Source organism: Solanum stenotomum, chromosome 6 (assembly GCF_019186545.1).
Source record: "Solanum stenotomum isolate F172 chromosome 6, ASM1918654v1, whole genome shotgun sequence".
Classification (NCBI taxonomy): domain Eukaryota; kingdom Viridiplantae; phylum Streptophyta; class Magnoliopsida; order Solanales; family Solanaceae; genus Solanum; species Solanum stenotomum.
This window is the reverse complement of record NC_064287.1, coordinates 3460827-3488049: the sequence shown is the minus strand read 5'-3', so window position 1 is coordinate 3488049 and position 27223 is coordinate 3460827. Positions and strand designations below refer to the sequence as shown.

At 31.4% G+C, this 27223-nt stretch overlaps 3 protein-coding genes across 4 annotated transcripts; all 3 read left to right on the top strand.

Annotated features, from left to right (window-relative positions):
* On the top strand, positions 1 to 7504 carry LOC125867088 (ubiquitin-conjugating enzyme E2 10-like). Of its 2 annotated transcripts, none has more exons than XM_049547507.1 (5): positions 1 to 202; positions 302 to 393; positions 5488 to 5615; positions 6627 to 6731; positions 7185 to 7504. In XM_049547507.1, the coding sequence occupies exons 2-5, from the start codon at positions 324 to 326 to the stop codon at positions 7326 to 7328; spliced, it is 447 nt and encodes a 148-aa protein (XP_049403464.1). In that variant the 5' UTR covers positions 1 to 202; positions 302 to 323; the 3' UTR covers positions 7329 to 7504. The 2 variants fall into 2 exon arrangements, with proteins under 2 accessions (XP_049403464.1, XP_049403466.1); XM_049547509.1 differs by having other exon boundaries at positions 109 to 202; positions 308 to 393.
* Positions 7505 to 7689: 185 nt separating this feature from the next.
* On the top strand, positions 7690 to 10595 carry LOC125867308 (uncharacterized). Its single transcript, XM_049547751.1, has 3 exons — positions 7690 to 7803; positions 9087 to 9311; positions 9895 to 10595. Exons 1-3 carry the CDS (start codon positions 7690 to 7692, stop codon positions 10324 to 10326), a joined length of 771 nt encoding a protein of 256 aa, XP_049403708.1. The 3' UTR covers positions 10327 to 10595.
* An 11937-nt stretch (positions 10596 to 22532) lies between these two features.
* LOC125867307 (uncharacterized) lies at positions 22533 to 23015 on the top strand. Its single transcript, XM_049547750.1, has one exon. The coding sequence runs from the start codon at positions 22533 to 22535 to the stop codon at positions 23013 to 23015; it is 483 nt and encodes a 160-aa protein (XP_049403707.1).
* Positions 23016 to 27223: the final 4208 nt, after the last annotated feature.

Below are 27223 nucleotides of genomic sequence, written 5' to 3'. Positions count from 1 at the left end.
GAAGCGCCCCAAAATCCCAATCACACAGTACTTCCGGTGGGGCTCAAACTAGGGGCAGCCAGAACCATTGAATATAATAAAGAAAAAAAAACGAAGTAAACAGCTGCAAATAAAAAGAAAAAAAAAGTGATATATTCCTCAACCCAATTTCATCTACTAGTTTCGTGTAAAGATTCAGCAGCTTTTCCGATTTTCTGATCAGGTAATTCATGCCTTTATCTGTATATGTTTATCAGGATTTCTTGTTGTTTTGTGTTGAATTTTGATTTTTTAATTTTTTTTTTTTTTTGGGTGAGATTAGATTCAGATTTGTTTGGATTTTGATGGCTTCGAAACGAATATTGAAGGAGCTGAAGGATCTCCAGAAAGATCCTCCTACTTCATGCAGCGCTGGTGTGTATCCTTTCTTTCCTCTTGTTCTAATTTGTCATTTGACTTTTCTTTTATGCTCATATATTTGTGTTAAGTTTTGATTTTTACCTTGTTTGGTGGTTGATCCATGGTTTAGAAACTCAAATTTCAATTTTTTTTTACTTTGGTTGAGATGATTTTTTGTTTGATTTTAGGGTTATGATTTGCTTGATTATTCTAATGGTTCATTGTGAAGTCAAAGATATATAGCTAGATTTGATGACTGGTCAAATGTGTAGCTTGATTTGTTATTTGTGAGTAATGTTTGTCCCGCCTTGCACAGCTGGATTAATTCACATACAGAGTAACTCTGGTGAAACATGGGTTTGCTATGTTTTGTTCAGTACAATTTTAACTTTGGTGGGTTCGAATGCTAGACTCTCGTGGTCCATTCCAACTTCATTGTGCAATTTTGCGTATACTGATTTGAAACTATGTTAGCTCTTTGACTAAAATGTTGTTCTTTGACAATTATCACTTCATTCATTTCCCTCTATTGTGCATAGCACAAATGGCATTTGCATTGAATATCCGCTTAAGTCTTCTGTGATGCGCAAAATAGAGGATTCAAACGTTGGAGCCTTAACTTTTTAAGTTTTAATTGATTTCCAATTGCAATGGAGATGTTTCTGACATAAAATCCTGTGGGAGTATAATGAGTCATGACTCAAGCACAAATGAGAGGGAATTTTTGTTGGGATATATATATTATTAACTATGTGTTTAGATATAATATTTATTATAAAATAATTGGTTATTTAATTTTAATAAATCATGACTGTCCTTTACTTGTATAGTATTTCCCTCAGCTCCGAGGTATTTTTCCCTCAGATAAATCAGGTCACCTTTTTAACCTGCCCACCCCGACCCACTAAATAATTAAACTCCAAAGCTTCATTGTTCATCAATGGTGGATATGATTTCACCACTCAAATCTTGTCCCATCAACTTGTTTTTCTTCAGATTCATTTCATATGTATCTTAGGAATAACCTCCAAACTAAAACCCAAATCTGTTATTGCGATAGGGTAAGAGTTGTCCCAACAATGCTTGTTTATTGCACTAGAGAACTTCAAAGGGCTAGTTTTAACCCAAGAGCCATTGAAAATTGGCTTAAAACTGAGAGTTTCAGAAATTGTGAAAGGCGAAAAGGGTAATACATCATTAAGGTCTATAAGGGCTTTTAAGTTTAAATCACAAGGAAATGTGGCCTAAAAGGCGCTAATGAAGAAAATGTAAAAGTAAAAGATATGTATGAAATGCAAGAAATAACAATAAAACACGAACAATAATTATTTGGATTAAAGTATTTATGTCAAATCAAGCATGTAGACCCAGTGTTCTTAAAGGCGAGCGCCTTTCGCCTTTGGCGACGAGGCGTGGCGTGGCGAGGGGTCTGCGCCTATTTCCGGCGAGGTGTGGCGAGGTCAAAAAGGCGAGCCAAGGCGACTCGGTGACGTGGAATGGCGATGCAATAGGCGTCGCCGTTTTGATTTTTTTTAAAAAAGTCTGAATTTTAATAATTAAAAGCCAAATTAGGGTTTTTTTGGGTATTTTTTCAAACTTGGTGTCGCGACTACTCCTTCTCATTTCGCGACTGGAAACTTGAAATCAATACCTCGACTGGAATTAGAGATCGCGACGACTGCTGCTGCTGCTAGTTCGACTGAAAACTTGAAGTCGCGAGTCGCGACTGCTGCTGCTGCGAGTTCTCTCTTCTCTTACGTGAGTCGTGACTTTTCTCTTCTCTTCTTTTCTCGAATCAATCTCTCTTCTCTTCTTTTGCTCTGTTTTTAGTACTCTCTCAGTCCCTCTGTTTTTTATTGTGAAGTCTAATTTCTGAAGAACTGAAGCCACTGCCCACTGCCTACATTTTAAAATAAAATAAAATATTTGACTTATTTATACTCATTAACCTAAATCTCTTATCTTGTTAGGGTTATGCTTTTGAATTGAAATATTTGCTAATATATGTTATTGTTATTGAGATTTTGGATATTTATATATGCAATTAAATATTTTTAATTTTTGGTATTAATTGGCGCCGCGATTCAAAAAGGCGAGTGCCTCGCTGAGTGGCGAGGAAGGCCCTTGTCGCCTTTTGTTGCCTCTTGCCGTCCAAAACACTTTTAAAATTTGAAAAAGGGACAAATATACTGTTATGTTGTGAATTGATCTAGTGGATGCCCAGTGGCCCACTTCCACTCTAGCAAGCATGACTACCCAAGTAACTACATAGTTGAGGTTTATAAATAGCCATATATAATAGATGGAATATTACATTCTATAAAGGCAAATAAAAGTTACTACTTCTTGCTTGTATTTTATAACAAATTCTTGATTTGTCAAAAATAAATGAATGTAGTAGCACATACCTTAATAAGACTTACCTTTGGCGGGGATATAATAATTGGTTAGAGCCTCATGCAATATATGAATGTGGCGCATACCTTAATAAGACTTAACTTTGGCGGAGATAAAATATTTGGTTAGAGCCTCGTGTTGGTAACATGTTATAAAATAAAAAATAAAAAATAGCAAGTGCAGGGAGAAAAATAAAAGAAGTAGTAACTTTTCTTTTCCTTTTTTTGAGTGTATTATTCTATATATTATACATGGCTATTTATAAGCCTCAGAATGTATAGTAACTTGGAGAGTCATGCTTGCTACGGTGGAGATGGGCATCCACTTAATCTATTCACAGCACTTTCAGGATGTCCATGTGGAAAAATTTCTAGTGATAGAAAAACTTTACACAGTTATTCATAATATACCTTTCTTGCTGCCTCATTAAAAATCTTACGAGGAAAATCCAATAGGATAAAAACTTTGGTTGAGGGAAAAAGAGTGCATCACGCATTTTACTCCTCCGATGAAATCATCACTTAATGTCTTGAAGACGGCACATTCCAATCTTGTGTATCAGCTTGTCAAATATTGAAGTTGACTATGCCTTAGTGAAAATATCTGCTAAATTATCACTTGTGCAAACTTGTTGAACATCTAAAAGTACAAGAGCATTTCCAGTGTTATAGTTTTGGTGTACATACAAGTGGGCTTCAATGATCAGTGAGTGACGTACTGGCTCTCGTTTTTAGAATATTTTCTGGATAAGAGCTTTTTGTTGTGCGGACTGTGGAGGAGCATAATATTGCACAATGCACTCTCTGATTTCCATAGAGAATAGAAAAGTTGTTTGAAGTGATTTCATTTTGTCTATATGTAGGTGTGTAGTTACTCTTCCAATATTCATATCTTTTTTGATAAGTAGTATTTTCTTATAGAAATATATTATAGTTATTTTTACAAACTACAACTAAATACTTGCATAAAGAGAAGAATCCTATCACAAAAAGTTTTATACATGTCTGGATTTTGTCTAATGGGTTCTCATACAGAGCTTATGCAGGTGACCGGATTAATTTTTAAAATGATTAGACTTATTGGTTATATGGCTCGTCATGTCATTCTTCACATTTTTTTGTGATGGTTTTTCTAATGTCATTATGTCCAAACCTTTGACTTCTTTTTAGAATCATGTTATTTGCACTGAATCCTTACAGAGATGTTTACTTTGTCTACATTGTCATGGTAGTCATGTGCTAATTATAATCCTTCTAGTCTGTCTGTAGTGTGATGCTTTTCAGCTTCCATGTTGTCTTCCCCATGGAAATAATTATGTGTTTTACATTCCATGACATTCATAATTTTTTTGTAGTTATCTTATGATACAATTCTATACATGCCTCAGAAATGCACGTCTTATGAGCTTAGTTATATACTTAGAGGCTGTTTATTGAAAGGAAAAAGAGATTTAATCTTCGCATTAAACTCGGTACTCTATAGACATAGTTTGGTTTCTTTTTTGTTTTTTCACTAGGAACCCAAGGGTGTGGCCTAGAGTTCATTTAAGTGGATTGAGAACCATGCGTCTCAGGTTTAATTCCTAGCCGGAGGAAAAAAGCACTAGGTGATTTTTTCAATCTGTCCAAGCTTTGGTGATAGAGTTAACTGATACCTGTGCTGGTGGGTGCCCGTGGAATTAGTCGAGGTGTGCGAAAGTTGGCCTAGACACTAGATTATGAAAGAAAATATGAATATTAGTAATATAAGATTAAAAAATGACAAATTTCCATCCCACTCTTCATATTTTTTTTCCTTTTCCTTGGAAATATCCAACAAGATAAAACCTCAACTTACTCCCTGCATATTTTGTCTTTGAACCAAACGGCGTCTTAGTGAATCAAACTCCCTTGTTGTATTATGGTGTTATAACTTATACTCCCTTCGTTCCATATTAGTTGATCATCTTACTAAAAATAATTGTCCCATATTAGTTGTCCACCTTACTAAATCAAGAAAGCATTAATTAAATTTTTTCCTATATTACCCTTGCAACTAATTCATTTTGAAAGTGTTCACATTTTTTTGTAAAATTTTCAAGAAGTTTTTTTAAGGGGTGAATTAGTAAACACTATCTTCTTATTTATGATTTCTTAACATGCGTGTAAAAAGGTAAGTGTTCAACTAACATGGGACATGGGGAGTAGTATGGTAACTATGTTACCTTTTTAAGGATAGACATAGTTTGGTTTCTTTTTTGGTTTTTTCACTAGGCACCCAAGGGTGTGGCCTAGAGTTCATTAAAGTGGATTGAGAACCATGAGTCTCAGATTTAATTCCTAGCCGGAGGAAAAAAACACTAGGTGATTTTAAGGTTGCAATGATTGGCCCTTAACAGTTTACCTGGTCATCAAAACAAAAGTTGTAGCTATCTTACCTTTAAAAAGAGGATCTCTAGCTTATTTTTACGACTGGAGGATTATATATAAACATGATAGTGAATGTGCATGCATTTCTTTTAATTAGCTTCTGTGTACAATATGATCCATGCTTGACTATCTTGATACATGATATACATCGGGATTTGACACTACTAGTTTGAATTATTGTGAGAGGGCATTTTCACTATTCTTCATCAAGATGTTGCGCACATATTCCTACATCTGTAAGATGTACATGCTATGTTATTCTTTGGCATCGACTTCCTAACAACTTTATATCATGTGTTAACAGGTCCTGTTGGAGAGGACATGTTTCACTGGCAGGCTACAATAATGGGCCCCTCTGATAGCCCTTATGCTGGGGGTGTTTTTTTGGTCACTATCCATTTTCCTCCGGATTATCCATTCAAACCTCCTAAGGTATCTTACAGTTGCAAATTACTTTGAATTAATGATGTCTCTGCTGGTGACTATTCTATTTGCAGATGCCTTCTTATTTGGTTTTGCATATTGGAACCTAGTTTTCTTGTTTTTTTGACTGTTTTCTATTAGAGTATTTTTAATGATGTTCATATAGATCTCCTAGTAATGAGCTTGTAGTTGTGGTGCATACTTTTGAGGCATTGCGATCAAGAAGAGAAGTTGATTTTTGCTGTTAACTGATCATGTGTGAGTAGTGGAGCCTTCTCTGGCTTTATTTTCTATGCTTGTTTGTTAGACTGTCACCTTGCATGAGAAACAAATTTTCAAGATTTTAGTCTAACGCAGAGATAAAAGTACGAGTATGTTTTTTGAATGGTTGGTGTTATGCTACTTATATCAGCATGTCACACAATGTTTGTCTTTGTACCTTTTGGTCCAGACAAGGTGATTATGGAGGAATTACGATTTCATCTCCCAATTTTTATTTTTAATAGTGCCTTGGACTATCCATACTTTTACATCATTTATAGAAAGAATGAATAGGATTCTCTTTGGGGGAGGGTTGAGAGTTCAGATTCTTTAGAATCAAGTTGATCAGTCTGGTTCAAAACACGGATTTCTTGCAGAAAAAAATTCTCGACTAGACTTCAAATGTGCGGATTTGCTGATCCATGATCAATATCAACTAGGCTAGGTGGATCTACATGACTCATGTATGTTTTATACACACGTACTGATACTCACACACAAGAAAGAAAAAGGAAAAAGAAATACATAGATCTATTTGGAGCAAGTGGTTATTGAGGATTCAGATAGCGACCACACTAGTCTATATAGAGGCATGGTTGTTGATAGGACTATTTGGAAACTTTTCATGTCCAACAAACTGTTTCTCTTGTAAACCTTTAGTTGGTGAACCTGAGTATGTAAATTCATGTGCATCAGTTTATAAATTGCAGTTTCCCTCTAGACTTTATTGTGTGACGTTTATTCGTTAAATCCTTGCAGGTTGCTTTTAGGACAAAAGTTTTCCATCCAAATATCAATAGTAATGGGAGTATATGCTTGGACATACTGAAGGAGCAGTGGAGCCCTGCCTTAACTATTTCCAAGGTCCTTTCTTACCGTTATCTGCTGAGAAATAATACAAGCTATGAAAACATACCTATTCCGAGGCTTGGAACCTTCATGATATAAGTGCCTTTTCAAATCAATTTTGATTCATTAGCTAATTGTGTATAATCTGAAGGATCGACGCTTTAAAAAGGGAAAGATCATTTAATTGGGCATCATAGATAATAGGTGACCTAATATTATTCCTTAATAGCTTTAGGGAGCAATGATGAAAACATTTTAACAGTGTCCTTCGTAAAACACTTTGATTTCGGTTGCATAGGATAAGATCTTGTCCCCGGTTCTCTGCTAGTAGCATCATTTGTTTTTTCTGAAATTATGAATTCTGTTAAATGGCTTTCCAAGACCGTTCAAAACTGGTTTGTGTTTCGCGAAGCATGTTGTGTTATTTATGTTTCTTAAGGTGGGAAAGGATTCTGGATTACATTTCAGGTTTTGCTTTCAATTTGCTCACTTTTGACGGACCCAAACCCTGACGACCCCTTGGTTCCTGAGATTGCTCACATGTACAAGACAGACAAGTCCAAATACGAAGGAACCGCCAGGAGTTGGACCCAGAAGTATGCCATGGGTTAAAACATTTAACTTTATGATGGCTTGAATTGATATAAACAAAAACAAATTTCAAATGTTTTATCTTCTCTATTCTCCATTAACTATGTGTAGAATAGCATTAGGCGTTGCTCCTCTACAGGAAGAACGATGATGCTTTGAATTTCTTTATGTATGAATGCTAATATTTGAATTTTGAACATGTGTGGGAAGCGTATTTATCTGGTTTTGGATTGTTTCTTTTGGTTCGACTATCTATTTATGTAAATATTTCCATACTTCAAAAGCCTTTTTTGTAAATTCTATCGTGTTTATTATTACGGATAACTATAGTTCAGCCTGGATATAATTGCTTCCCTCCATTTTTTTGAGTGTATTCGGTGATATGTCCGAGTTAGTTTGTGTGCATCTACAACCAAAGTTTCAGCAGAAATCACCTAGCTTGTCTTTGTTGGAATTCAAACCTAGGTTCTCTTATTACTATGGTCCGATTCTTCGGGTACTTAACCATCTAGCGTTGGGGTTTTATGCATTGCCCGACTTATCTCTTCTTTGTATCGTTCCAATTATTTCGGATGTCTCCGAAAGGACCATTGTTTACATGATTGAATGTCTAGGAGTATTAGTGTTGTTGATCCTTTGCTTGGATCCTGAGCTTGCTGACAGTTAAAAAGTGAGTGAAAAGAGATGAAAATCAAATTCTTTATCTGATAAGTTGTCAAAGAATCCACTTTTTTTCCTTACCAACGTGAGTCACATTTGGCAATGATTTCTATTTTCTTTTTCTCGTTGCTAATTCTGCAACTACAATCCAAACTTCTATTTATTTTCTTTTTGTAATATACTAAAGTATATAATGTGAAACTGCGATAAAGAAAAAACAGCAATCAAGCCTAGTATATCAACGTAACTTTAGTTAATTAAGACGTTAGCAAACTTGTCGATGATGAAGATTCATATAATTGGTTTCGACTCACTTGAAATTGAGACGTAGTTATTTAGTTATTTTTCTCTTATGAATTTATAATTTGTAAATATTAAATAAGTTTTTAAAATAAAGATTAGTTTGAGCCAAAACTATTGCATATGTAAATGACAAAGATAGACCCACGATTTGAAGCTTATAAATTCAAAATTTTAGTCATTTAAAATTATTTAGTTTTAAATTAATAATTTGTACATGCATATTTGATAAATTTCATAATACAAAAGTAAATTTTGGATTAAAACTACTGAGTTCAGCGGAATCCATACCCCTGTCCCTTTGCAAAATATTGAGTAGGAATACGAGAACTTGTGGGACAGTGAACAGCTAAAGGTTTCAGCAGCAGACAAAACTTGCTATGAAAGGATTACCACATGCAAAAAAAGAAGAAGAAGACAACAATGTGACTCTCTCCGTTTCAATTTGTTTGTCCTATTTTAACTTGACACAAAGTTGAATAAAATTTTAAAAACTTTTGAATTTCGTAATCTTAAATTAAAGATATGTCAAATGTATTGTACTTTAATTATATGGTTTTAATGAAAAGTTAAAATTAAGAAAGTAAGACAACCAAATTGAGACGGAGAAAATACAAAATGATTAGGCTAAAGTACACCAAATCCAGACCACTAAAGTAAGAACAGAGCTATACCTTACATTCCAAGTGATCTCTAAAATTTCCCAAACAAAAAACAAAACATGAAATAAACAGAATTTTAAAAAGCAAAGGCAAGGAAGCTTTTTCAAGTATAAAATAAATTGATTGATACTGCATTTGTACTATATGATATATAAAGATGAATAATACTTATAAAGATTTGCATAATCTTAGTGAGAGAACAGAGGTTTTATATGATGAGATTAGTGATAGAATTCGTCGCGAAGAAATTAATTTCTGTACACACTGTGCTGAACATGGTCGTTATTGCGGAATTGAAGAACTCACAATGGAAGATAAGGAGAAATTGATTGGCATTCAAGACTCATTAAAGGATCTTCAGAACATGCTCCAGTTCTACCAGGTTTTACTAATTAGTTCCTTTCGTTTTTAAATTTTTGTTTATTTATTCTAAATGAATGAGCGACATAATCAATTTCTAACGATTTATGATTTTAGCTGAGATGGTCATACACGACTCAATATATAAGTCTTCATGGGTTTGAGTCTTATAGCAATCACCAATTTATCAAAATGAATGTTCTCATGTTATGGGACGGCGCTAGAAGGTTAGGTATATGTTAAGTCGAACACAATAGTCTTAGTTTTAACTCTATATTCATATTAAGAAATCCACTTAATATATACAAAAGTTAAACTCAAAACCTAGTTATTAACACCTGATGTCACTATCCTAGAATATAGAACCTATAAAATTAAAATTTTAGCTCCATCTCTGCCTAACCATAAACAAATTTTAATTCCATGTAAAACATTATGTTAAATATGCAAGTAAAAAATGTATATTCACTATCTATTTACATGAGCTATCTTTTAGTAAGTAAATACTATCAACTTTGGGACAAATAGATAGACACTGCTTGCGTAAAATCCTGCATGCGCCACTATGGTATGGTAACCAATTAATTTTTACTTGTGCAACGCAGGCATTAGAGTCTCGGCAGCAGAGACATCGCAATGGCGCGCTTGTCCGTTTGGAAGCAAGTAGAATGGTACTGATAGACAAATTAAATAAGGATCCAACATGGGGAAATAAACTAGAAGTGATTGACGAACTAAAAGAATATTTTGGCAAAGGAATTAAAGATGCATTGTCATTTTCTGAGAATTTGGCAAAAACAGAACAGAAACAGAGTAAAGATGAGAAAGAAAAGAAGAAAAGTTCAAGTTTTTTGGTCATTTGCATAAAAAGTTTATTTAATCCATGGAATTGGTATCGTACGACAAGAATTGCTGCGATAGCATTGATCGTTAACATTTACAGGAATAGAATGCAAGATAAGAACAAGATGTCTGTTCCAAGATTGAAAATTGGTTATTCAGATAGCCAATTAGCTGTTACATATGGAAAGGGATAACCATGCGTGTAAAGTAAGAGTCAGACCATAAGGATCTATTGTACACAGTCTTATCCTGCATTCTACAATACATTATTTCCACAGTTCAAACCTGTGACCTCTTGATCACATGACAACAACTAACAACTGTAGTAGCTACGCCAACGCTTCCTTTCAAGGAAAGGGAACAATTTCAATAAAAAATTTAGATTGAATACATAGTAGTGTATTAATGTATATAGTTTCATTTGTTTAAAATTAAGGATGAAATAGCCTTGTGTTATTTGTAATGAGCATGATTCCAATTTATTTGTGTAAGGCATATATATTATAGGTATATTAGTATAAAGTATACACTATCTGCATTTTGCGTACATATTTTGTAAACTACATGACCCAAAGGTGTTGGGCGGCAATTTTCTCTAAAGGAGAACTGTTATGAATCAACCCCAACCCGATGTAGATACTTGCTAAAATGTTACACAAGCAGCTAAAGTAGCTATTGGGTCGAGAAAAGGTAATAGGACCAGAAGGTCTTCACAAAGGTTGATTTGTGATTCAGACCCAGTTAGCAACGAGTTAAAAATGAATGGGGATCAGAAAGAAAGGGTTATGCATATTGTGATTATGCTTAGGCAAAAATTATGCTTCTCATCCCCAATTCTATCTATATCCTCTCATCCATTCTTCTCCTATCGGTTACTCTTATCTTATTTTTGTCTATCAAAATAGACAAATAAGTTTTCAACTATATATAGTTTGAGATGAAACCAATAGAAATGCCCTGTTCGCTTGTAAAGATATATATATATATATATTCGTGACTTGTAACATCACATCTTGTTAATGTTACGAGAACAATTTTGAGTGTAGCAGCTCAAAATGCCAAGAATCAACTAGAGGCCGATGCAATCTATGTAAAACGGGTTTAACTAAACTTAACACTTTGGACACGAGACACAATATATATAGGCATAATACATAAACATAACATTTAACTTGACTTCAACTGATAACTATGCCCTCCAACTTTGGGAGTGCACAATTAGACACTTAAACTTGTATAAAATTGAACAAGTAGACACGTATCCTACATGACATAATACATATATATCATGAAATAAAATCTTAAACTCATAATATCAAAAGTACAACGAGTACGTTAATACTAAGAAATTAATAGGTCCAAAGAAAAGCTCCCATGGCAAACTTCCTCTTATGGTTTACATCACCATGAATTGGAAGTCCATATTGAGTAAGCAAACAATCCACCTTCCATTCTGCCATACTCTCATACTCAGCCTTTGTATATTTTGGGTAATGCAATGGCATTTGAAATCCAATCCCCCCACAATCATTTGATCGTGCCATCGACTCCATACTTCTGCATGACACTTTGTTATTTTCGATCCCAACACATCGTGCTCCAACATTTGATCGTGCCATCGACTCCACACCAACACCACTCATTTTTTTCCCTCTCTCTTTCTATAATTACAATTATAATATATGCTTTGGAAATATAAGATTAATAATGTTTTGTGTATTTATAGAGGGATTGGAGAGATAGAGTTCATTAAGCAAATTAAATTATGGCATTTTCAAGGTAGGTATGTGGTATTATTGTTATTTTAGTGGTGTATTTTGATATTAACGAAGGATTTTATGTTGTTTCTCTATGTGATTTATGTTGATGAATACAATGAATATGAAAACCAACTTGCCAAATGTTAATTCCCTCTCTTATAGTAAATAGTGTTTCTTATTACTTGTTTATTTTAAGAAATCAAAAGAGGTTTATATCATTAAGAAATCGTATTATTCTTAGCATTAAATAAATATATAAAAAATAGTCATAGTCAAACATTAAATTTTAAAATATTATTAATAAATTAAAATTAATTTAGCAAAATACACCATCATAAAAACTTTCTTATTTGTTTATTATTTTGAAAACTTTGTCAAACACCAATATCTTCTAAGATTATTTTTTGGAATTTTCCTTTAGTGAGTATCTCGAGTTTATTTTTGCACGTCATTTGTTTGCTCTTAATGTAGGTCTGAATTTAAATGGTTCAGACATTAAGACATTAAGTGCATTTGCTTTTTTTAGTTTTTACTTAAAAATCTCTTGATGGGTCTGAATGGATCAGGCATGTGACATAGTCTTATTTTCATTTAGACTTTTTTTTATAGACACTTTATTTTCGTAAAAAAATAAAAAAATTCAAGTCTCTCATTTTCCAATTTAATTGGTTATCTAAATTATTTCCCTTAAAATTTTAATTTTTGTTTTTGTTGCTTGTTTATCAAGAATTGATAAAAATTATTGGTTTTTTTAAATTTGATTAAAGTGAAAAGCAATTTCATAAATATTTATTTGATTAAAGTGCAAAGCAACTCCAAAAATTTTGAAATCAAATGATGATGCATTTATAACTTTGTTAAAATAATTTGAATGTATCATGTTCATTATTTATTCAGATGTTTAAAAACAAACAATCATAATCATTTAGTATTCAGATTTACAGATAAGATCTTAATCATTCAGATGTGTATTCAGATTTAGATGTCTTAATTTTAATAAAAACAGATGAGGTCTAAGATCTCTTACAGTTATCCACACAATGCAGTTTGATTTCCAGAAGATCCTGATTACACCTTCCTTTTTTTTCTTTTTTTCTTTTGGCTTTGTTTTTTGTGACAATTTCATATATGTACAATAAACTGATTAATTTCTAATAAAAGTAGTCATATTCTTTTTACATAAAAATAATACAAAAGAAAAAAACCGGCAAGGTTTAGCCACACAAGAACCGTGTCTAAATGGAAACAAACTGCGGGTGAAGCTGCATTTTTATAGTGAGTCTTGCTATTATATACACGGCTTTTCAAGGTATTCCTCGTATGAAAAAATGAATACAACGTAATGAAGCAAATTTCTACCTCTTTCATACATGTGACAAAAAAAATTCAATAAAAATAATTGTTGTACATGTAATATATCAATATTGTATAAATAAGGGTAAATCACATAAATATGCTATATTAAAAAAATATTTACCATTTATGTCAATATAATTTTTCTAACTAAATATAACAATTTTTTTGCAATTAAGAAAAATGTACCGCCACTTGCCTCTTTCTCAGCCCTTTTTCCTCTTCCTCTTTATTTTTTAATTCTTCTTCATCTTTCTTTTCTCTATAATTATTATCTTCCAACTCTNAATATTATATATATAGTGTATAATCATGTATATATGGTGCATATCTAAATGTATATACATCCATATGCATTGTTTATACAACACATATACATTATATAAGTAGATTATGTAATTTATCAATATCAAATAATTGTGTATATATGACATATATTGTATGTATCAATATTGTACGATAAAAAAGATCACATATACATGTAAGGTATTGGTCATGTATATATGATGTATAATTATGTATCAATGATATATATAATAATACCATCTTTAGACGATGGAAACTCTTTTCGGTCATCCTCCAATTCAGTCACAACAATTACACACTATTGATGAGGTGAAATCCCTTTGTAAGCTTTTAAATGTTCTTTATGTGTAGACTGTAGACACATTTTAATTTTTAGTTTATGATTTCAACGTAAGGATTTCGAGGTTATTTTGACATAAATAAAGTATTTAATTTATTTTTCACCCTGATTTATTTTACAGTAGGACCAATTGGAAAGATGTGTGCTTAGATCATATTGCACGTAATTTTTATGTTTCACATCCATACTCAATCGATCGATGTCAGTTGGTTATGTTGGAATTCGTGATCAACAAAGAATTAGTTATGAGACATGTAACACAAGTCATTTTGGTTCAATATTAGCATGATAAATCGAGGAGTTTGTTACGTTTTGAAGTACTTCACATTATGATATCCCATATTTTGAGCTCATAAGGTGACATACAATTTAAAAGTTATAATATACATATAAATATGCGCGCGCACACACGTGTTGTTGAAGTAGGAGATTGTTAGAACTTTTTATGATCTTACACATATATTGTATTATGAATAATTATATCTCGATTGCTTTCAGCCAAAGGTTGACCCAAATTGAAAGCGATCTTCAGAAGTTTAAAGTTAATGGGTCTAAATGACACCTCATAAACTATGAAGTCTTATGCGTAAGTACCCGTTTGTAATTTCTAGTTCAAAGAAGGGCAAAACAAAAAAAATTAATTTTATGCTATTATAATTATAGGGTTTTGGTCCAAATCAGACATAGTGTTTTCTCGATATTTTTATTTTTAGGAAAAGAGGGCGGCTCACATCTTGGTTAAGAAGATCGAAAATCACAAGACGGAGAATTGGTAACCCTCATGATTACAGGCACACTTTCCTAATTAATTTTACGTTCTTGATAATTTGACATGATAATTCTTGAGTAAAAGAAAATGGTTTTCGTCTATTAATATCTTGTGCCAACAAAAAATGATATACAAACTTATTAGGGCTAAAGTACACCAAATCTACACCACTAAAGTAGGAATAGAGGTCTACCTTAAATTCCAATTGATCTCAAAATTTCCCAACAAAAAAGAAATTAGAAGAAAACATTAAATGAAGAGAATCTGGATCATTAAAAAACAAGGCAAGAAAGCTTTACAAGTAAAAAAAAAAAAGAATTGACTGATGGAGCATTTGTGCTTTGTGGAATTGCAGACCTCACATTAGAAGATAAATATAAATTTTACAATTTACTAATTAGTTTTACTATTTACTAATTAGTTTCTTTCCTTTTTAGTGATTTCATTTTTAATTTTTTTATTTATTCTAAATGAATGAGTGGTAGCAGTGTTGATGACACAATCAATTACTAAATAAATAAAAGTGTTTGATTTTTCTATTAATTTAAGATTTTAGTTAGAAAAAAAATAGATACCTTAGCTTTTTTTATTAAAAAAATTAATATATTTTTTATGAAGTTTATTCTTCTAACTCTTTGAAATGAAGTTGTTAAAATAAAATTTAAATTTGGGATAATAATTATAAAAAAATATTTTTTTTCTTAAACTAATAAGTGATAGTTTAGAGATGAAACTCACACTCTCAATAGAATAGGTATCAAACTAAAAAATAAAATAAAATTTAAGTGTATTTTTGACACTTAGCTTATCTCAAATATATGGTAGGTTTTTTTTTTATTATTATTTCCTTTAAAAAAAACTCTCCTAATTATACGTGTAATACAATTGAGATTAGAGATCCTCCTAATTTTCATAGGAAAAGAAACCATGTTCTTGAAGTAATCAAACTCTAACATTATTGCCTCGTAACACACTTTTTTAGGTGTTTTTATATAGTTAGGGAATACTTAATACCAATCAAAATTTTAATTGATAAAAAAGGGAAAAAAAACAAATATACTTCCAAACTATTGAAAATAGTATGCAGATATCCTCCGTCATACTTTTGGGACATTGGTGCCCCTGCCGTCCAAAAACTAGAGCATATATACCCTTTATACTAACAAACATACACGCATCATAATCTTATCCATCGATCCGACATTTATTAAATATCTGATCGACAGATAAGATTGTGCCATGTGTCCCTATTTAGTGTTCTATTAGAGTGAAGTCCAATATGCTCTAGTTTTTTGACGACAGGGGCACCAAAAGTATGACGGAGGGTATCTGCATATCATTTACGATAATTCGGAGATATATTTGTCCCTTTTTCCTAAAAAAAATATATTTCAAGTATTATAAAATTATTCTGTTAACCCTACAATTTAACAAAGTGTAAGATCAGTTTTTGCACTCATGGCCTCCATTACTTTTTGCAATTTGCATAGCTACAACAACAATAGTAGTAATGCATTATTACCAGATGACATCCTTCACCTAATCCTCTCTTCTCTCAATCTCAGATACAGAGCAATTGCTTCCCGGGTTTGTAAAAATTGGCATGACATTATATCATCGTGCAACATCAACGACAACGTATTACAAGAACAATTTGTTTCTACCCGCACATTCTGTGCATACTGCTGCTCTCGAATTGTTCATCGAAGAATCTGCTCTCACAGCCTCTACCCTATAGTTGTCAAGTTTGCTTCAGACAACACCAATTTCACGGAAGTATATTTGATTGCTGCTGTTACCTCATTAGCATTGTCCCCTGCAATTTTTCAATCAAGAGTATTGTTAACAGTTTTATGTTTAAAAAACTGCAAATTTGAGGATGAAACATTTGATGATATTAAAGAGTTGCCTCTAATGAAAGAGATTTATTTTGTTTCCATTCAAATCTCTCCCACAAATTTCGTAAAACTTATCAACAATTGTCCTTCTATTACTGAGTTAACCTTGATCAATTGCTACTATGAACTTGGCGTATTTCCCATCTTATTGCCTGATGATTTGAATCAACTTAAAAAGGTTCATTTGAGTGGTAATGGAATTGGGCCAATTGAAATAAAAACTCAAAATTTACGAGAGTTTTACTTGTTAAGATCATCAATATTAACAGTGAAACTTGATTTAAGTGCTTGTACTAAGCTACATGTCCTGAAAATCGATTGTGAGTATATTCCCATCGGATTTCCCAATGATATTTCCTCAGCATTCCCCTGTCTTAAATCCTTGTTTCTTCGTTCGTGTAAAGGATTGAAAAAATTCAAAATTTCTAGTCCTGAATTGGAGAATTTGACCTTAAGTAACATGGTTGATTTGAATGATGCTGTCATTGTTACTCCCAATTTACGTTCATTCAAGTTAATAGATATTAAAAAAGTTCCAAACTCGTGTCCAATCATTGGTTCGAGCTTAATGGAAGTCGAGATTGGATTTAAGTATGTTACTTCGGTTAGTAGGTTGGTTCAGTACTTGAGAGCTTTTGCTCGAACTTTAGGTGAAAATTTGACCTTCTCTCTAACAACTGATGCAACTGAATCAAAGGTAAGTACATCAAATTGACAACTTATTAAATTCGGGCCAAGTGTTGATCTAGTTTGTACATTTTTCCATTCAATAGCCGTTTAATTTTGAAAATTCGATCAGGAGGACAGACTTTGTTCAGACAATATTCGGAGCAACATTCAACCACTTCAAATCAAGCAAATTGATTTGTTAATACTCTTATCAATGGTACCAAGTTATAAATTTCTAATTGATGAATTATTTAGTTACTTCCATCCGCGAACTTTGCTAGTGAGAGTGAAATCAGATGCACTAAAGTATAACTTTATACAGGTATTCCACAATCTTATGACTTTAATCTTTCACCTTAATATTTTCTTATTTTCACTTGTATTTCTCTGTTTTTTCCCTCTCATTGTACTGATAATGTAATGTATTTGTAGGTCTTATTAGATCAACTGAAAGGCTGGGAAAGGGAATTGAAAAGCGTTAAACGTTATAAATATAGTAATTACATGTGTTGGCGTTATTTCTTGAAAGGTTTCAAGATTGTTGAATCAACTACAAGACGACGTGTTAATCAGATTAGCTTGGAGTTCCAATGGTAATTGACTTATAATGCACATCTTGTGTTTCTGTTTAACAATGCATTATACAACTTGCTTACAATATGAATATTGTTTTCACAGTATTAGATTCTACTCTATTAACTCCTTGTTATATGTGTACTTATGAAGCCTCTTAATGCTATAATTTCAGGCGCCTCAAATAGAGAAGCCTCGTCATGCTTTATTTTTCATCGGCCCTAAGCATTGAAGCAGGCGTTTCTACGACTCTACCACTCTGTCAATTCTGTTCCACTTAATCCCTCTTTCATGGCCATATGAATCCAATTTTCATTTCATTCGGGAAAAAACTTTTTTTTATCAACAATGTCTTTGTCATTTGATCCAATGACATTCGGCTAGATAGGAACAAATTTGATAAATACTGATAAAGCCTTTTTTATGTTTATATCTTCTTCTTAGGAGCCTGTGATCTTCTTTTCTATGTTTTGTTATTTTACACTATAGTTTCATTAGGAATATTAACTTGGGAAAAAAAATACATAAATTGGTCTCCTGAACTTGTCCGACACTTTCATTTTGACACATTAACTAGGACTAGTACCGTTTGAATGTTGTTGAAAATGTACCTATTGAACACAATTTTGATAGGGAGAGAAGTTCAGGCCGGAGTGACCATTTTTCACACGCTCAAATTTGTTTGAAAGAAAAATATTTTTTCATGTTAGTGTCGGGTGTCCACAAGAGACCCTATAGACAAATTGAGGTGTCTAGATGCTATGTAGGGAATTGGGTAGATGTCGTAGATTTATTATTTCACCATGGTTAAGTAATATATATTCTCATTTAATTTCAGTAGGTATTTGCATTTTTTTCATCATGAATATTTGTTCAAGACACCTCATGAAATCTACTCCATTTCAGTATCATATTTGTTTTCCTAATGAGTTAAACGGTAAAAAACACATTTAAACTATCAACTTTTCATGACTTTTATACCTTTATATCCATTGTTCTGTTTACATAACTAATTGTCACCTTTTCAAGAGTTACATATCTCAATTATCACTTCCTCAGACCTCGATGTTGCATTTCCCTTTTCCTGTCTTTTGTTCAAGCTAATACTGGAAGTGCAAGAGGGAGTGGGGTGTGTGTGTGGGGGGGGGGGTGAAATACTCTTTTGTTTTTCTTAGTCGATTAGCTATTTCCAACAGTTGACTGTCTTAACAAACAACACAATTCAAAAGCTATTTTGAGAGTGCAAAAAATAAATATGACAAAAATGTTTTTAGGCCGCATAATACATAAATGTGCCCTTCAACTTGGTTTTAGCTGGCTTCTATGCCCTCCAACTTTGAGTGTGTATAAGTAGACACTTAAACTTGTATAAAATTAAACAAATAGACACATTCGTCTTACGTGACATCATAAATAGCAAATTTGTATCCTACGTGGCATTCTATGTGTATTATGTCACGTAGGACGCGTATGTTTTACTTTTTTTTTTCTTTCATTGTACTTATTTTGTGAATTTGTAGGTCCTATTGGATGAACTAGAAGGTCGAGATATCATATGGGTGTCGTCTTATTTAAGGATATTAGTTTTAGTAAAAAATTGCAACCTTTTAAATGTTCTTTATGTGTAGATACATTTTAATTTTCAGTTTATGATTTCAATTAAGGATTCTGAGGTTATTTAGATAGAAATAAAGTATATAATTTATTTTTTCACACTGACTTATTTTACAGTAGTACCAATTGGAAAGAGGCGTGCTTAGATCATATTGCTCATAATTTTATGTTCGCATTCATACTTTGATCGACCGTTGTCATTTGGTTATGTTGGTATTCGTGATCAACAAAGATTTCGTTATGATAAATGTAACAAAAGTCATTGTGGTCCAATATTGACATGATGAATCCAGGAGATTGTTACATTTTAAAGTACTTTATATTATGATATTTCATATTTTGAGCTCACAAGGTGACATACGGTTATAAAGTTATTTATACGTCTATATGTGTAGTTCAAGTAGGAGATTGTTAGAAGTCTTTATGAACTTGCACATTAAAAGGTTGACCCAAATTGATAGTGATCTTCTGAAGTTTAAAGTTAATGCGTCTAAAAGACACCTCATAAACTATGAAGTCTTATGTGTAAATATTCATTTGTAGTTTCTAATTTAATGATGGGCTAAATAAAAAATACAAAATTTCAAGCATCAACATTCTATTACTTGATGCTTCTCTAATCCTGTTAGATTAACAATACACTCATTTACCATTCAAGACACAAAACATCAGCTATATGGGCATAAAATTATCAGATATTTGTTGAATGTTACACATATATCATTGGTGAATAGGTTGATCAGAGAGTTTTTTTTTTGTGATGTTCTAAAAGAGGAATATCTCAAAATAGATAAGTCCAATAAACAATCACATATTGATATATATTAGATCCAATATATGAGTCACTACATACTATTGCAAATATATATTTATTTACTTTATTTAGAATTTTCAAATTTGAGTTGAAGATGGAGTTGTATTTGATTATAATTTTAGCAAATAATATTTGTTTGTTTGAATTTGTGAAATAATAACAATTTATTTTCAAATTTGAAATAAGTTACCTAAATCTACATAAAGTATTTGACCATATGGTATTAACAAGTCACGTTATACATTTTTATTTATTCCAAAATCTCTTTTTCTACCTTTATTTAAATCAACTAATTTCTGGACACGTGCGTTGCACATTTATTTCATTTCAATTAGTACAAACTATTTAAAATAAATTTGTTATAGTGAAGCATACCTGTAGAATGAGTAACACAAAATCTAAATGCAAAATCATTACTCCCTCCCTTTCATATTAGATGTACATCTAACTAAAAATATTTGTATCATATTACTTAATCACTTACTAAATCAGAATATAATTAATTAACTTTTTCCTATTTTACCCTACAATCAATATGGCCTTTGGAAGTTTAAACAAACTTTGAAGATCCCAATCATTTCTTTTTTCAAGAGGCTAATTAATATGAAAAGGGACAAAATAGTAAAATTGATTAATCTATTAATGATTTCTTAATTATCATGTAAAATAAAAAGTGTCTATCTAATATGAAACGGGGAAATAGATATATCTTTGAACATGTAAAGTTGAACATCTATATTTAGGTAAGTACAATGTGTGATGAGATTAATTTTCATGGTATTAGGTCCAAATATATGATATGATTGTAATCTCATTTATTACTTTCTAATAGATGATATTCTTAATGTATGTTTTATTTCATTATGACATTTCCCAAAAGTTTTAGTATGCGTGTAATTTCTAATACACAATATGCACGTGCATTGCACATATAATTATTGGTGAATTATTAAAAAGTTTACGTAAGCCTAGCCAATAAAATAAAATAGAGAATAAAATAAAATTCATTAAAAGGAGGATGATTGGTGGTATTTGAAATTCCAGAAGAGAACATCAATGGATCTCTATGATTCACTGATTTGGGAATTTATAAAATTGTAAAAGTGGAAATTAATTAAATTGTTGAGACAATTTTTATTTTTCCAATTAACTTGATTGTTAAATTTCAAGACTATTTTTAAAATTTTCTTCCAATTTTGTCTTTCATTAGTTAGTATTGAAATTAGTTATTAATTAATGTTTAGTTATTTTACTCATAAATTTGATAATAATTAATAAAGGTAAAAATTGAAAGTTATGTCTAATATATGTCTTAATCCTCTTTACTTAAAGAATGTGAAACACCTCAACAATTCAATTAATATGAAATGAAGGGAGTATAAGAAGATGAATAGTCTTCTAGAGTGTTGAATATGTTGCAATGGCTAGAAAATTAATTCACCGTTTGTTAATACATGATTAATTGTTGTAAAACTTCAATTTTTCCAAACATAAGATCAGGGGAAAAATTGATAGGATAATTTTCTTAATTAATGATATTATATTTAAATATATTTTTTTAATATTTTGATTTAGTGTAGGGGTAAAATGGTAATTCAACTTTGCACTTTGGAGCTTCCAACTTTATATATAACCAATCAATTTATAACCAAAATGGGACCAAATTATCTAGATTTACTTGACATAATTTCACTATATGGTATTAATAATCCAATTTTGCACTTTGGAGCTTCTCACTTTTAATAATATATATGATTAACTATGGCATGTAAATATTGACTAGGCGTAAATATCTTGTGCAGGTAAACTTTTACCCCTTTATTTAAAGCAGTTAACTATGACGTGTATTTAAAGAAAATATGTAAAAATCTTTCCTAGACCAAATTGTTTTAATAAATTTATTAACAAAAATGGACCAAATTATCCAGATTTACTTCACATAATTTTATATATGGTATTAATAATTTAAATTTGCACTTTGGAGCTTTCCAATTTTAATAATATATAAGTAACTATGGCATGTACATATTGACTAGGCGTAAATATTTTGTGCATGTATTCTTTATCCCTTTATTTAAAGCAGTATGGCATGTACATATTGACTAAGTGTATTTTAAGAAAATATGTAAAAATCTTTCCTAGACCAAATTGTTTTAATAGATTTATAACCAAAATCGGACCAAATTATCTAGATTTACTTGACTTAATTTTACTATATAGTATTAATAAATGTCATTATGTCTCTATAAATACATTTCAATGTCCCACTTCTATTTTCACAATTAGTTCTTCTCTAAACCAAACATGGCCATACGTTTAAGTGAAAAGTTAGCTACTTTATCCAATGAAGCACAAGAGTTGTTTATCATGTATGGTATAGCTGTGTTGTTGATTTTTTTTAGTAGACGAACCATTCCTAGAGTTTTGTCAAACGAAACAACGGTTGATACATTGGAGGATCTAGCAAAAGAGATTAGAAAACTTGAGAAAGAACTTGTGGAGAAGAAAATGGAACTCACGTTCAACCAATTTATCAAGGGAAAGGTTAAATTAAATGAACTTGATGCTACGAAAAAAAAAAGTTTATTGGAAATGTCTTCTCGTATACGAGCTAAACTTAATGAAAGAAAAAAACAACTTCAACAACAATTTCTGATTTCTAAAACTCCGTCATTTCTCTCTAATTCTGAGTCGACAACTGAGACTGATGTAGATATAAGTGACAATTTTCATGCAGGAGGCACATCAACAAGTTTGGAGGGTGGAAGCGATGGTGATGATAAATGATTAAACTAGTACTTTATTGTTCTACCTATTTTTCAATAACAATATTCCCTACTTTTATTTTGTTGCATATCATTTATTAGGTCATGTTGTTTTAATGGTATGTGAAACTTGCTATGTTAGTGGAAAAAATATATTAATGTTATTCGATCAACCTTGATATATGTGTAGTATTTGGGGATCTATTGAATCACATTTCAATTATAGTCTACTTCTTATTACATTATAACATTTAGTTTTATTTAGTATATATAATGAGTATTTTCAAGTTTAAATTCATTGTGTATACATTGAGTTGTTTGTTATTTAATTAATATTGAAGAATAGTACAAAGAAACAGATACATTTGTTAGTTACACTTGCAGATTTTACAATGAAAATTTAATATGTATGATTCTTATGTCTAAAAGACACCTCATAAACTATGAAGTCTTATGTGTAAATATTCATTTGTAATTTCTAGTTTAATGATGGGCTAAATAAAAAATACAATATTTATGCTATTATAAGCATAGGGTTTTGGTCCCCGAATCAGACATAGGGTTTTGTATTTTTCTTGTCATCTAACCAGATGTGCTTTGCACGTGTATTCCACGTTTAATTGTTTAGATGTCATATGAACATGTGAAGAGAACACTACATTTTATCTTTTAGAATCATTTTTTGTTTATTAGTTTTTATTTTGTAAGTTATAACATAACATAGGACATTTATGTTGTTGGCTCTCATATTTGACTTCTCGATTGACTGTGTACATAAATCAAAGATAGTTATATGACTGTCCGTAGTTAATTGAGAAATATTTTCTTTTTTTATTGGAAAAATAAAAAATTAAAATTAAAGAATATGTTCTATCTGTGAAATCATATATATAATCACATGTTTATCTTCCACCCAACAAAGATATAGTTCATATACTTGTAAACGATTTTCAATTTACTCAACCAAGCATGATTTGTCAAAGAAAATATAACAACACCGTATTATCACATATATAGGGGCGGCATAATAATATGAAAAATTATTGGTCAAAAGTTAATATAAGGAAAGTTGAAAGATAGAAATAATTAATGTAATAAGTATGAAATTTATAATATCATAACTAGGAATGTAAAAGAGTGAGAGGAACATTTGCAATAATTAGTAATAACTAAGAGAATTTATAATGTTATAACTAAATAATTAATGTGCAATAACTGAGTTTCTAATAAATTTTATACTGACATATATTCACATATGATTCATATATATTCACATATTTTCACATTTGTTGTGAGTTTTTTTCTAAAAAAAAACTCGGAACATTTTAAAATAATATATTTTAAATTTAGAAGATCCTGTTAACTTGATAATACATTTGTGACATATATAATACTTTAAATTAAATACAAATACCTACCCATTTATAAATATATATATTTGCATTAATGAAAAATATTTATCTCAAAAAAATTAGCTATTAAATAAATAATAAAAATTAAACTAATACAAACATCAACTAGAGTTATTACAAATCATATGAACTTTTCATCGTCTAAAATACTGAAATATTAAAAAATATTAAATAAGTAAAACAAAAAGGCAATGTTTACATAGTAATAACTATTTTGAAGCAAACATCCTGACAATCTAAATCACATAAGTAGCATTGATAAATAAAATCATTCTTATGTCTTAAGCATGAAAAATAAATTGTGACAATTCTCTAAATTTTGGAAAAAACATATTTAGAAGTATATATGTACATCACAAGAGAAATTGTTAAAAAAATTAAATGGATTTAGACTACATCATGTTAACTTCATATATTGGAACTGTAACACCCCAGAAAATTTTTGAGCTAAGACTCGAACCGTTCTTCGTAGTGAGATTTTTTGCAAGGAATTTAAAATTTCTTGAGTATATGGTCACTAGATGTAGCATCTTGAGTTCCAAGAAGAACTGAAGAGAAAAGCATTCAAGTCATTCCTAGTTTTTCTTAAGTTTTGGGTCAAATTCAAATGACCATAACTCCTAGTACATGATGAGTTAGGCGAGCTACTAGATATAAAATTAAATCCCTTCAAGCCCTCTTTACAACGCCACCGAGTTTGCTAAATTCCAAGCTTTGAGTAAAAAGTTATGATGGATTTACTAACGTCGCGCAAATCTGGCAGCAACTCCGTGATAGCTCCGCGACGCGGAGCCAACACGGACCTCACTGCCTGGTGAAAGATCTTTCCGACTCCCATCTCATTTTAATTATTTCTTTAGGGGTATTTTAGTCCTAAAAACCCTTAGGAGGTCATCTAAATTGCCCTAAACGAATAGAAAATCAGTTTTCACAAATCAAAACCCTCTCATTCACTCCAAAGATTCTACGCTCAAGAAAATCAAGAAACGCTAAGGCTAGGTTCATCTTTCAAGATTTTCCTTCAAGTTGCTTCAAGAAGATGATTCTTTCAGTAAGCTTCCAGAAGATGATTCTTTCAGTAAGCTTCCACAGTGTTGGGTTTATTCAGCCACACGCCAATCATGTTAATTTCAGCGTTAAATTCGTTCTAGAAATTTGAAGCTTTGATGTTCTTGTTATGTATTCATGAAATTGCTTTCGTTCTTGAATTGGGCTGAGATTGAGGAGTTCTTGAGGTTATTGTGTCGATTTATAGAGTTGTTAGAGTTAGATTCTTGTGTTCTTGTGCTGGGTTTTTAAATCTAAAGAGAGATTGAGAAAAAGAATCGAAGTTAAGCGAATTGGGCTTAGGAAACGATGAAGAAAATTTCGTCGATCGAAATTTGGAACCCCCTCCGCGTCGTGCAACCACTTCTCAGATTTGGAAATTTTTGTTTCGCGTCACGGAGATGACACAGAGTGTTCTGCCTCATAAGCCGTTTTCGAAACCAAAATTTAAAAGCCTCTCCGCATCGCGGACCCACTCTCAAATATTGGTTTTCAGTCTTTTCTCATATTTAGCTATCTAAAATCATTCTTAAACATCATGAGATCTTTCCTATCACAAATCACAACCTTGAATCCATAATTCAAGTTCAAGGTAGAGTTAAGAGTTAAGTTTTTGAGAATTCTTTCGAACATTCTAAGAAAGTCCTTTAAGTCCTTTTGAGGAGTCTTCTACAATTTCTAATAACTTGTTTCAAGACTCGAGCAAGTGAGTACGAGTGAGGAGAATGTATTCATGAGTCAACACTATCACCTAGATTCTTCATCTCATGAACCATGCCTCTTGAATTCATAATTCACATTCAAGAGAGAGTTAAGAGTAGATTGTGAATTCTTTGAGATCAACTATCGATTCGAACTAAGTTATGAGGAAGTAATTTAGAGAATGAGAAGAGTCCTATACATGAGTTCCATGTTATTATGTAGATCATCGAGTCGAGTTGTTTCATGTCCATAACTCCGCATGAACGTCGTAAGTTGAGTATCCTTCAGAGAAGTGGTATCTTAAAGTTCTAAGCCTTTAAGTGTTGAGTTCCTAATCTCTTTTGAGAAGTATCTTTGAGTCATTGAGTTGAATATTTCATTATCATAATTCCGCATGAACATTATAAGTCGAACAGTCTTGAGATGAGAAGTATCTTTGAGTCATTGAGTTGAGTAGTTCATGCTCATAATTCCACATGAACTCTGAGTTGAGCATTCTTGAAATGAGTAGTATTAGTGAAGTTCTTGAGTTCCAAGTATTGAGTTCTATCTATGGTTATTGAAAACCTTGCATTGAGTCGATCAAGTCCATAATTTGGCATGAACCATATTTTAAAAAGTCTTTTACAAATGTTTTAATTTTGTTTTAAGACTTAAGTTTTGAGTTCAGTAAAGAGTAAAGTTGAAGTTCATTTCTTCAAAAGTATAGGGGGGCTATGTATTCACAAAAGAGTTTAAAATGTTTTCACATTTAAATAAGAACGGAAAACTGAGATTTTCAATAAAGGGCCTTTGGGCTAATTTTCAATTAAAGAATAAATGTTTTCACAATAAAGCAAGAGGGGAAACCTTGATTTCCAAGATAACCTTTGAGCTAAGTTTTTGAGCAATTATCTCAAATCATAGAAAGAGTTTTGTTTTTACAAACATATGAGCTAAGTATATTTTGAGAGTAGTATTAAGCACCGATATGGGGATGCGAGTTCAAATAACTCAAGTCTCCATAAACCATGTAGCCATCATGGGTAGTAAAAGATCATATATGTTAGATGACTTCTTAAGATGCTTT

Bases quoted from the DNA above. Each gene is read 5' to 3' on its own strand.
- LOC125867308 (XM_049547751.1), top strand. From the start codon at position 7,690: ATGTCCGAGTTAGTTTGTGTGCATCTACAACCAAAGTTTCAGCAGAAA. The intron at 7,804-9,086 runs GTACTTAACCAT...TGATATATAAAG, and splicing joins ACTATGGTCCGATTCTTCGG to ATGAATAATACTTATAAAGA. The intron at 9,312-9,894 runs GTTTTACTAATT...TGTGCAACGCAG, and splicing joins ACATGCTCCAGTTCTACCAG to GCATTAGAGTCTCGGCAGCA.
- LOC125867088 (XM_049547507.1), top strand. From the start codon at position 324: ATGGCTTCGAAACGAATATTGAAGGAGCTGAAGGATCTCCAGAAAGAT. The intron at 5,616-6,626 runs GTATCTTACAGT...AAATCCTTGCAG, and splicing joins ATCCATTCAAACCTCCTAAG to GTTGCTTTTAGGACAAAAGT. The intron at 6,732-7,184 runs GTCCTTTCTTAC...ATTACATTTCAG, and splicing joins CTGCCTTAACTATTTCCAAG to GTTTTGCTTTCAATTTGCTC.
- LOC125867307 (XM_049547750.1), top strand. From the start codon at position 22,533: ATGGCCATACGTTTAAGTGAAAAGTTAGCTACTTTATCCAATGAAGCA.